General features: G+C 40.7%; 1 protein-coding gene across 1 annotated transcript; it reads left to right on the plus strand.

Annotated features, from left to right (window-relative positions):
* The first annotated feature begins 218 nt into the window (after positions 1-218).
* LOC5506662 lies at positions 219-12,816 on the plus strand. The gene is made up of 18 exons (XM_032375128.2): positions 219-353; positions 853-943; positions 1,570-1,610; positions 1,754-1,831; positions 2,155-2,230; positions 2,563-2,639; positions 3,236-3,402; positions 3,753-4,061; positions 5,402-5,441; positions 5,527-5,848; positions 6,228-6,938; positions 7,582-7,906; positions 8,144-8,338; positions 8,827-9,069; positions 9,744-9,808; positions 10,371-10,928; positions 11,124-11,163; positions 11,673-12,816. The coding sequence occupies exons 1-18, from the start codon at positions 237-239 to the stop codon at positions 11,950-11,952; spliced, it is 3,735 nt and encodes a 1,244-aa protein (XP_032231019.2). The 5' UTR covers positions 219-236; the 3' UTR covers positions 11,953-12,816.
* The last annotated feature ends 5 nt before the right edge of the window (positions 12,817-12,821 follow it).

The raw sequence follows: 12,821 nt of genomic DNA on the forward strand, positions 1-12,821 counted from the left end.
AATGTGAGTGAGCTGGAAAATGTAGCGAAACATCACAAATTGATTATTTCTCGCTCATCTCTAAAGTGAGAATACCATAAACTTATAAAAATCCGTAAGTGAAGGCTTCTTCGAGATATCTTATTCGAGGTATCTCCAGAGAGCTGTGATTTTATCCATCACTTTCCCCTGATAAATTTCTGTCAACAACATGGGGACTTAATTGAGCTAAGTGAGAGAGAAAAAAAAGCCATATCATGAGCACCAAGCGACCATCTCGAGATAAAAAGGCAAAAAAACAAGAGCATAGTGAGGATATCTCGAGGTTCTTACGGCGTGGACAAACTGAGACCATTGATGTCGATGAAGACCCGGTGAGCTAACTGAAGTTTGCAATGCAGTATTTAAAAGAGAAGGCATATGACGTCAATCAGACACACTAATAAATAAAAAGAATTAGCCAGCCATAATAAATAACAAAGTTTATCAAGCTTAACATATGGGGTTACTTGTGAACCATTAATTTGTGAGTTGTTTATTGTTTTTATTGCTGCCTTAAACAGCTGTTCTTACTTATATATCAAGAGGGAGGGGTACCATAAGATAGGTAAATGATTGTTTTAGCAGGAGACAGCATCTTATGCGAACAGAGAGTTGTGTGTTTGTTACAATTAGTACAAACTCAGCCACCTACTTTTCTTAGAAGCTTCTGTCTTGTGAAATACATAGTATAGACATTTTGGGTTACCAGGGGGAAGGGTAATTAGGTTCCAACACAAGCACCTCCTACTGTATACCCGCAAGAACAAGAACTCATATGCTGGGGGTTAAGGGGAGTGGACAAAGTATAATAACCATCTATTGTGCTTGCAGTTTGAATTTCAAGATGAAGAAGGCACAAACCAAACAAGATGGCTTCGGTCTGGAAAAGACATCCCAAGGGGAACAAACAACAATTTCCAAGGTAATACAAGGGCAGGAGGAAAGCAAAATTCTAATAATAAAACTATGAAATCCTCCCCCTTGGAAAGCTACCCTGTTGTGAGCAGAATCCAACTCCAAGCTATTCAGAACATTTAGGTTTAACACATCTCTCTACAAAACATAATTTAATACCCCAAATGACTAATTTTGCACAAAATGCATTCATGGAAGTGGACTGGTTAAGCTAGGAACTTTCAAAATACAAAAACAAAAGTAAAATTCTAGATTGAAGTATACAGTAGATTTGATACAGAGCAAGGGATTTGAACATGACATGTGTTAACAAGTGTGAAAATGTAAAATTGCATCTCCAGTCCTTCGTCCTCCCTGATTTGGCCAAAATGTCTCTAATAAAATGGCAAGGAATAGATAATATGCATTGTTTGTCAGGAGCATTTTTAATGATTTTTTTGATAAAAAGGGTTATCACTGAGGGAAGTGATGGGAAAAAAATCTATGCCCTTCTGTATTCCAAATTTATTTTGCTGTACTATTTGTTTATTATATCCATGCTTAGATAATCTTTCTTTTCTATCTTTATTTTGTTTCTTTTTATTGTATTGGGTGGTACTGATTTCTCTCTTATGCCCATGATGTACATTCTAGGTTTAGCAGAGGAAAATATGAGTGAAGAGGAGCAAATTCAGGTCAGTGAATGAGTAAAATGTCCAGTCTCATTGTTTGTTTTGGTTCTTACTTCCGATAAGAAAATAAACGGAAGAGCACCACATTAGCACTCCTGTCATTTATAAATTCAAATGTACATCACAGATACTTTTCATTTTTCCAGAAAGCAATTGAAGAGAGTATGCTCCAGAAAGAACTCGACCAAGAGCGCTTTGCCATGTGTGGCAACCTAAGTGATGTAGTGAGTAAAAAATTGCTCATGTAAAGACACTAAAATATACTTGTTTGAAGGAAGCAAATTAATAGTTTAATTGGTATGTTTTATAACTCTGCTAAAACAGTAAAAACAGTAGATTTGCTGATCTTTAGCATTATCCCTTCATCTGAGCAAAAGAGCTACTCTGCTACTTTCACAAACTGAGGCATAAAACCATACCCATTCCCAATGCTTACACAGATCACCTTGTTATTCTACAGCTTGTCTTATTTTTAGCCATACCACATAAATACTGTTTGTTTGAAGCATAACCAGTTTTCCACTCTGATAATTGGTTCTGATTATAGGAATTGACTTGTAGCAGTAGAGCCGATAGACAAGACATCCAAGGCTCACAACCAGAAATAAAAGCAGAAATATTTGGTATGTTTACTTGTTGTCTTTAACATATCAAAATATTGAAAACTTCTGCAAGCTACTAGTTAATGCTAGCCCCAACAACACTAATAAACCCATTCTTATATATGTTTTTATAAACAAATGGCTTTCATAGATTAAGCCACTAATGTCACCCATGAAGCACTGTGGGCTACGACACATTGATTCTCTTAGAGCAACCTTACTTGAAATAGGTGTATAACTTTTTTGAGGACCATCTTAGGTAAATATGTCTAGTCTCCCAACCTGAAAAAAGCAGTTCATTTGTCACTTATTGATTTACTTTGTGATAACCCTAAGATGATGTTTTTTACCAGAAATCATCCAAAGTGTTGAGGAAGAACGAGCAGATTCGCCAGATTTATTTGCAACTCCTGAGGATGATGTAGAAATGGTGAGGCTACCAGCAAACAGCCTTTGTTGACTTGAAATTATATTTTACAGCAGCTTGGGTTGTAATTTGGCAGAGAACATCATTTTTTTTTATATTGCCTGTGCCTTCTACTTGTGCTGGGTACAATTCCTTGTAAACTATTTTTGTTGTTGAGTATTTCTATTGTTAGCCTGGCATTGGAAATATTGTATTTTGTATCCATAGATTGTCCATTAGATATTGTTACAGTACAGTTATAGTCTGTCCATTAGATATTGTTACAGCATTAGTTTTACTTTTCCTTGTGTTATTGTGATTACCATAATTGCTTAAATTTGATGTCCCAAAACCAGAGCAAATCAAGCTTTCAATGATAAAATGTTGTGACAAGCTGTACTGTTGTAGTTTCCGTTACTTTGCTTTTAAAGTTGATTAGTAAAACATGTGGCACTTATTAGAGGGAGGTGCTTTAGACAAAATCATTCAACTTTTAAAGTGTGAAGGACGTAAACAACTACAACAATTATTTTTGCACCAAACAATATTGGAGTTTTAAGTGTCAAGTTTTAGATCTAGTTCATGTTTATCTTAATTTTACTTTAGTTCTAATTTTTCAGGTTTCAGATGCTAAGGCAGATGATCAGCCTCAAAGCCCTTCAATAATAAAACACGCTGCTGTATCTGCTCCTACTGACTTCACAGATGATGTAACAGGCTTTGAAGCACTTAGAACGAGATCCCTTCCAGCAGGAGCAGCAATTAAGAAACCCCAGGACTTTGCCAGGTGATCAAATACAACATTACATATTACACACAGTAATGCAGTCCCTTCTCTGTTATTGTGATGAGAATGCTGATCAACCATTACCTTGTTGTTGTTTACAATTGAAAAAAAAGCAGTTCATTTACAAGAAAGAAAAGCATCCACGAATGAAGTCTGATTCTTCATTAATGATATTTGATTGAAAGTTTCTCAATTACTTGCTTGAATCAGCCGATGGAAATGGTTTCTTTTGGCTTTCTTTCCACTTGGCGTTGTGCAGACGTAAAATGGTGGCATGTTTGGCCTTCTTTAAAGCACTAATCTATAAATTGTTTTCTAATTGAAAAAATAATTCTTTATACACCAAATAGAGGGTCAAAGAACAGACTGAAACTTCATCGCACCAAAGGAGGTTCTAGCTCAACTATGACAACAACACTTACATCAGTACCAGGTACTATCATAGAGCATTTGAAGAGAAGACCACTGTGCTCTAAGACTGGTTCTACTGTGCTGCCTGCTGACGATGACGACATTACAGATGATGAAACAGGGCCTCCCAGTCCAGTAATTCCAATGGAATCAGGTCGCAAGAAAATCATAAAAGGAAAAAACAGGAGTCAGAAGATGGTCATTGATTGTGATGATGAAGAGTCTAGTGACAGCAGAAAACAGGGGAGGTACTGTAATAATTTTATGACATCTCATGCCAAAGATTTCTAAAATGGTTAAACTTCTTTTTACTTCTTTCACTCAATTTTAGATTTTTTTTACACGTTTTGTACTGTTTAATGGGATAATGAGATGAGTTGGTTGGAAATAAGTTCAAGGCTTTTGACTGAAACTAGTTCAGGATGATTTTGAATATTACTTAACACATTGACCCCTCAACCGGCCTGTACCGGCTTTGGGAAGTACCCACAACCCCAAAAATTCATAAATGCAAACTAAACACAACAAGATAAAGATACTCAGGCATCAGTCTAAGGGATAAATGGTCTTGAAGATATGCATCCAACCAAGGTGTTGGCGACTACTCTTAAGCCAAATAATAGCACAGGTTCTTTGACAAATTTCAAATCGAACAAGGAAAGAAAAGCAGAATCACCCCTCTCAATAAAATGCTCAAAATACAACACAAGGGAGAGAGATCAGCAAACACAGCTCAAGACACAAATAGATACCTTTTTTATGATCCTCCAGGTTCATTTCCATGGCCTCAAAACACAATGTCCACTCCTTGAAGGCTTGTAAAACCACGAAGATGCCTTTACGGATTGAAAAGCATTCTGGGAGATCCAGGGAAAAATTCACTAGGGGAGGGCCAGTCAACACTCCTCTCCCCAAAGTCAGATGGTTTTTTATAAGTCTTTTCACCCCGAAGCCAAACAAATAAATTCCAGGTCATACAGACCCAGAATAGCAGTGTAAACAATTTTGGAATCAATTTGGTTTTAGAAAAGACAGCATTTAGGAGAGCTGTGGTGATTCATTAGAAAACTATTTTCTCATCCAGGCAAAGCCAAACAAGAAAAAATCACCATGAATCCACCTTTGCTTGCAAATATCCATAAGCAAAGCACTCAGTTATGCCCCAAAAGACTTCATGATGCCCTGAGACACTCTCCTAATATGCTCATAGCTGTATTTTTGATGAAAAATACAAGCAACCATCAACTTGTGCTGGCTTCAGCACAACGACAAGGGATTAAAAGTGGGGACCGCAAAGCACTGTTGGAAAGCTTGGATACCGCTGACTAGGTGCAGCTGTGTTTGACTTTGACAGGCTGTATAAAACTCAGAATAGGGGGGGAGGTATCTGTTTTCAGTCTGTTTTTTGTAAATTCAGCTCAAAAATAGCCAGGAGTCAATGGGTTAAAATCACAGAATCTGAAAATCTTCAAAACTTCTCAGTTTCAATTTTGCATAATTTAGTATCCAACTTCTTTTTCACACACACACACAAAAAAAACAATTCCACAACCGTTATTTATTCAGTTTGAGATTATTCATATGTTAGGGACCAAGTTCTTGATGATTCAACTTCTAAAGCAAAAAAGGTTAGTGGACTATGGTTCATAAAGAACTGTACTGTACTTTAAAAATCGTTATAAGATTTATCTTTTCCTTGATGACTCATCATAGGTGGCCAACATTATCCTAGCCCGCAAATACAAGAAGGCAATAGTTCCCATACACAACATCAAAGATGCCATCAGGGCAAGGTTGTGTCGTGCTCCGCCTGGCGTCGACCTCTTACAGTACACAAAAGTTATCGTGGAATTCCTGGACCATACCAGAAGAAGGATACTGGAGGCGCAGTCACGCTGCAAATCTTACGTCAAGTGGGGAAAACCTGTCGTGGTAGGTCCTCGCAAAGGGGACACGCTGGATGCAAGAACCGAGAGAAAGCGAGGGGCAAATAGAGAGTGTCATATTTTGAAGAGGATTGCAGATGAACCTACAGGTAGCAGATTACTATTGTTAAGATTATCGTAGCCGAGACATTGTTAATCTCATTTATACCTCAACCCTCACCGTACAAAATAGCATTCTCATTCTCGATTAGCTTTTTTTTTCTTTTTCCCAAATAGAGTACTTCACTTTCTATTAGCACGAAGTTACTTTTGCACCGCCTTTTTGTTCCTTTTTTGTACATTTAAGCCATTTAATTGTAGTAGTTTTTGATTAACAGTTTGCGCTCACGTTTGAAAAAATATAAGTGTTCTGTTATTGGGGAAAAAAAGGGCGTCCCCTTCCTCTCCATCTCCTACCCCTAATTTCTCTAGTGCCCGGTATGGGCAAGTGAGCGCCATTTGCAATACTTTGCTTTCGTATTCAAATAGACAATACCTCAAGCAAGCGGAGTCGTAGACTGATAAATGCCCAGCGGATGGAGCAAACAGAAGAAGATGATAAAGCTCCTTTATCATCGACAAAACCGGACTCAATACCACCGAAGAATTGTGTTGACGAAGGTGGCAGTGATGATGACCTTATGAGGCCCGCGCTTACACAGGCGGGCGCTAAATTCATGGTAAAAACCGAACCTGGGAATAAGGACACCGATATGGGCGAGGAGTTCCCGAATTTTGACGTCGTCGGGCAGGAGCAGACCTTACCAAACTCCCTAGAAGTCGAGGAAGCGCAAAATGTTGACCATGACGAAATAGAATCGAGAGAAAAGGGTGCTGTGAGCAAAACGCACCAACTTAACAAGTCAATAGAGACCCCGAATCCAGTTAAAACAGAGGCCGGGAAAAAAGATCAGACGGGCAAAATGAGCCGGAGCCCAAGCGCTCCTGTGAGCAAAAGCCCTGAGCAGGGGGACTGTAGTGGGGATATCGGTAGGAGAAGTGTGCGGAAAAGAAAACATCGCATCATTGAGGACGATTTAAGTGAGGACGAGGAACAGGACGAGGTTATAATGGTCGAAGGACCAGCTGGGGATAGTGGAAGAAAGTTGCAGAAAACAGCGGACAACAACCAACACGGTCACGATAATGGTGATGAAGAGGATTTTCTCAGAGAGGAACTGACAGGAGGGAAGAAAAAAGGCGAGTTCTATAACTTGGGATTCATTGTATGGGGGAGCTCCTTTTTCTTCTCTTCCGCCCCCAGCCCCCCCCCCCCCCTCAGCCCCTAAACCCCCCCCCCCCAGCCCCTCCCCCCCCCAGCCCCTCCTCCTCCCCCTCCGCTGGCCTTGTTCCGCCTCGTTCTCGTGCTTGTGACTTCGTCGCCCTGGGTTCCCGAGGATGCTCTGTAGTGAGCTTGCTAGCCGTCTCTCATTAAGGGCTATTCGGTAATCCTGTGGTGGGGAAGGGACCAGCTTGTTGCACCTTCTGTACCCAGTGCACCTCAGCCATCACGTCTTCGGAAACAAAACAAAAATAAAATCCTTTTATTATGCGTGTAAGGGAATTTGAAATAAATTAGCATAAATAAAGTCTAATTATATATTTGCTTAGCTTTTATTTCAGGGGTGTGAAACTACACCCGTGAACTACACCCGTGCAACGCTTTTGTTTAATTAGCCCTTCTATGCTAATTTCTTTTGTTTATTTTAGCTGACGTGCATACTCTAACTCGGTCTTTGCTGCTTTGCTATTACCTTACAGTACAGTTTGCCACCTTTCTTTCAATCTTTTTGTTGTTTTTCCGCGACTCTGATTCTAACATCTAAAACCTTTGGAATTTCAGCATCAGCTCCAGGCTCCAGTCTTAGGGCAGCATCCAAGCACAGCGCACATCTCCTTCACGATTCCCCTACTTCACCTTCTCGTTCCTCCTCATCCACGCCTGGTCTCCCGAAGTCTGAAGTTCCTTTAAAGCAACCAAGCTCCCCCTCTGCTCTGTCGTCAAGCATAGGTCCCCCGGTTTCCGACGTCACCCTTGATGGTTCTTCTATTCCTTTACCTAAACCTAAACGTACTGATGCGGCATTAAAGGCCTCTAAAGCTGCTCTTCAGCCCTTTGGGTTATCCCAGAGCGAAGGATCCGACAGCCAGGAGGTCTGTGGATTGAGGTAGGGAATTCTGAACAATTATTTTTATTATTCAAATTGATAATCTACGTACTATCATGAGTGCGAGTTAGCGTGGAAGCACTATCACTGAAGATTGTACCACGGCTGTTTTGTTGTTGTTGTCATTCACGATTTCTCCCTGCCCCCAAAGGTTGAGTTACTTTTTAAGATGCACACGTTTCGTTATACTGATGAAATACAATGAACTATGGAAGTAAGTATCGCGTTTCGTTTCAGTCCTACCAACACCAAAGCGCAGTCCCCAGGGCAAGGAAATCCTTCAATGGTGATGGCCCAGGAACAGAGCTCGGCTATGGTCAATTGTCCAATATGTTTCCACGATTTTCCTGCGGACACAATACAGAACCATGCGGCAACATGTGAACCTGCAAGCAGCAGTACAGCGGTATCGCCCGTGCCAGCCAGAAATTGGTGAGATATTTCGGTCAATTGGTTGCAACTTCCTTAATTGGACAAGAGTATTGCATATTTGACCGTTGCAACTTAAGTCGTGAGCTTGTTGTGAAGTGGGCTCACAGGAGAAAACGCAATGATATAATCGCTATAATAGGGGATATAATAAGAGATCACGTGACCTTTTGTGTGACAAATTCGAGCCAAAATCAGCACCAAAATGAAAAAAATAAATCTGCAAATGAAAAAAAAAAAAACATTTCTGAAAAAGAAATTTTTCTGGCGTTTTTCTTAATCGATAAAAAAAATTGCTTTATGTTGCTGTTATTTTGCAGCTGAAAGCCTTAGCGCACGCTAGTTTTTCCACCCAAACAGTCACGTGAACTCTTAGAGCAAGTCCCTTATTTCTGTGGTAAGCAGCAGTTTTTGCAGAGGTGAGAGGCCCCATACGCTGACTCGCTAACACACTGAGCTGCTATGAGACAAGAGTTGTTTTTGTTACTCAGTGTTTCGTCGCCAGTGAAGGATAATATGCGAGACCTGCGAGTTGTGGTGCAACGATCTCCCCAAGCCGAGAGAATGAAGAGACGCGCAATCCCCACACGAAATGCCAGACGAAATATATCATACGGCGACAGCCAATCAAGCTCAGAGCCAGCGAGCCAATCACAAAACAGATCGAGCAGCCCTGTCAATATCCCGGATGATGGAGACCACGAATCACAGCGCAGTTGGCTGGATAATTCAAGGTTTTGAATATTTCTTTATTTTATTGTTGAGGGACTTGATGCTTGGTATTAAACCATGTTACAATTAAGGTTATCTTCAGGTGTTTTGCTATGTTGGGCTTTACATAGACTCCTTGAGTCTCCTTGTTGAAGACACTGGATCCGAATCACGGGACACTGTCATGGAAATTATCTATACCATAGATTATTTTATGCACTGGCAATAGAACAGAACCCTTTTAAGATTGATTCATTTTTCGCAGTGATTCAGCTCGCTACTAAAATCATCATATGTGCGGTATTAAAACACATCTCTGAAGAAGGGCACATAGTCTTTTTAAAGCTGAGAATGTGAAGTCCGTGTGCGAGCAGTTATGTTTTTGATATTGTTTTACAGGCGCACATGACTTGTACTTTCTTTTAGCAAGAAACATTTCCCTGACCGTTTTGTCGCTCGATTTGTCACTCCAGCTTAAACTAAACACTTTCACTGCAGGTTTTGTAAAAGTTTTAATAACAAAATAAAAATAGAACCAAGATTGCTGTGTTTTCACCTTTTTAATGTCTTCTGCTATTTTTATAGTTTAACTGCATGTAATTGTTTCAGCAGCGCTCTCTCACCCGCACCTTTGTCCGCGTGTGTTCAGAGCACTCGATCCACACCTCGTCTTACTGTCTTACTATCTAATTATTAGCCAGAAAAGGAACAAGTTCAGTATAACTTATGGAGGGAAGGGAAAGAAAGAAAGACCCAATAAAGGTAAGTCGGCTGAGTAATGTGTTGGTAATGTGTTGTTACTGTCTCTGCGAGAATAACGCAACGCCCATGTCGGCTTGAAAAAAGGAAATGGTTTCTCCTTTTTTCTCCTGTCCTACCCATCGCTTGACACTAAGACGCGCTTACCTTGTCTCCTAGGGATTTTCGAGGCTACCCTAGAGTCCTCCCTCCAAGGCGACTGGCACTAAGAAATCACGTGACTTTTTGGCTAGCAATCTTGCGCGCGCTTCAGCTCTTGTTGGTAAAATAAAATAGCAAAAACCAACTTATCCATCGCTTACAAATCATCCAGAAATTTTCAATTTAAGAAAGGGTTTGTTTTCACTTAGAGATTTTATTTTTTTCGTCGCTCTCTGGCGTGTCGGCACGCAGCTACTTTTGAGGTTATTTTGCCACTCAAAAAGTCACTTGGTTTTTTTAGTCACCTATTCGATATTTAGCGGGGAGTTATCTTTTCACGTGCTTTCTATGGCCCGGTAAATGTAACGAGAGAAGTGTTGCGAGCTTCAGTGGTTCTTACTGAATGTCCTCGTGCCCTTCTTAGCTCTTCAAGGAGAGGATTTCATACCCCTGTCCGAGCTGATGTCAGGTGATGAAGAAGGCGATAACGAAGAAGCCACCGGTACTTCTCATGAACACTCAGGGAGCTTAGACTCTCGTCCCGCGACAGCCAGTTCCTCAGACTCCGATCCTGATGCTAAGATGCTGGCCAATTACGGTATTCAGATCTCACCCAGACGTAAAAACAAAAAAATGCATGCAAAGACAAATACTGAAACGAGCCCAAATCGGCACGCCGAGAAAAATGTCGAAAAGGGCTCTAAAAGGTCCTGGGAAGACCATTTGGGGGATAATGATTTTGAAAACGAGTTAGCGCTGGGACTGATATCGGGTGCGTTAAGTAAAGAGAGCGCTAAGAAAGCAAAGAGAGCGCGGGCGACACGCGCATTCCGGCCCTCTGACAGCAGTCCAGATGACGACTCAGAGAGGTGCTTCCTATGCGATCAGATGATACCTGTTGAACAGTTCGCCCAGCACAGCGACATGTGCTTAAGGAGGAAGGGAGCATCGACTGTGACGCCGGGGAAAACAAAGCGTAAAGGTTGGTTCTCAGGTTCTCTTGGTTCGCAGGAAATGTTTAATTCTTCTTGAATGCAAGCGCCCGAGCAAACGCAATACGCAAATGCTCTGTTATCACTGTTTATTTATTGAACTTGTCGGCTGTCATGTTCTTTTGGTTTTATGTATTCCATTGATATTTATCTTCACCTTCTCACGAGTTTGGTTTTCCGTATAGAAATAGGACCAACAAGCAAAAGTTCCAGCACACTCGAAAGGTAAGATAACAAGGCAGACTAGGTAACGTGACAGTAAAGGTGACGAAACTTGTAAGTTGACGTGACAGCTGAGATAACAAGACGGACTAGGTAACGTGACCGTCAGGTAACGTGATAGTAAAGGTAACGTTACATGTAAGGTGTCGTGTAAAGGTAACGTTACATGTAAGGTGTCGTGACATGTAAGATAACAAGACAGACTAGGTAACGTGACCGTCAGGTGACGTGACCGGTAATGTAACGTGACAGACTAGGTAACGTGACCGTTGTAGCGCTCGCAAATGTAATAATTACCCGAAACCCGCTTAAAACCAACGGCATTTGCGGGTGCTACACCGTCAGGTAACGTGACAGTAAAAAAAACTTAACAGTAAGGTGACGTGACAGGTTATGTGTTTAACAACAGTGTTATTACTCCGCTTTAGTCAACGTTGAAAACAGCCCTAGAAAATATCCCATTCGCATTTTTGAACCCAGAAACTTTATTTGGATAACCCATTATGTTGCAGAATGGACTATGAAGGCAGAGTACAGCCTTGTAACGAAAGACCTCCCCCGCCTAGCGGTGACGTCATAACCATGAACCCTCGCGAGATAAGCGATTCCCCGATCAAGACTTTCACCCTGATTGGAGAGAACTCTGAGAGTAATGTCGACTTTGATAACCAGTTTTCCTTTTTCAACGCAAAGCGACCGTCGAATGATTGCGGTGGAAGGCACAGAGGCAGGGGAAAATCTCGAGGGAAAAGGGGATTTTGGAAGAGAGGGAGGGGGCGTGGAAGACGATAGAAGCTCGAAAAAACCGCCACGCGTAATGTCCAAATTTTTGAAACTCAAGTGAGAAATTTGGGAAATAATTAAAAATGGATTAAAATGGATTAAAAAGATTAGAATTTGCACTATCTAATGCGCTTCACATGTGACTGACTTTACTCGTCAGTGTGTAGATACGGACTGCTTCACGCAGTTTACAATTATGAGTATGAGTGTGTCAGCAGTTTCACTGAAAATGGTACCAACGGTTCAACCTCGTCAGAAGTAATTTTTTCTTTCACCAATACAGATTAATGCTAAGAAAGCCAGGTCACCTGGCTATAAAAAGTATTAACACCTGAAAAAAACCTGATCCCTGTTCGAAACCTGGTCCTTTTGCTTAAAGGTGGTGTAACCCAGGATAACATGCAACAAAAACTTTTTGCTATACATTGTATCGTAGATAGTATTTGACCGTGTAACATATCGCGCAACACAACTTTCCGCGAATCATTTTACTCGGCAACATGTTGCGTGTTTTTGAACCCGCTTCAAAAACATGCAACAAAGAATGACGAATATCTGGAAAGGTATTCCGTGTAACATTTATTTGCCAACACGTCAGATTGGATACGATACAATGTATCGCGAAAAGTTTTTGTTATATGTTCCTTTGAACAATCGTGCCATTAAGCATCACTTTTGTATGGAGCTTGGTATTATTGCCAAGGCGCGCCTGTATGCATAATTTTACCTTTACAAGTTTGAAAGTAAATTGTGCTGTCCGTTTTTTCAAATTAACCCAATGATTTGAAATAGACAAATTGTAGTGCACCCTGTTCGCACAGATATCAATGATCCATTAGATGTTAACAATCTAATGACTAACGCACGAGTATATTGAG

Source organism: Nematostella vectensis, chromosome 6 (assembly GCF_932526225.1).
Source record: "Nematostella vectensis chromosome 6, jaNemVect1.1, whole genome shotgun sequence".
Lineage (NCBI taxonomy): Eukaryota > Metazoa > Cnidaria > Anthozoa > Actiniaria > Edwardsiidae > Nematostella > Nematostella vectensis.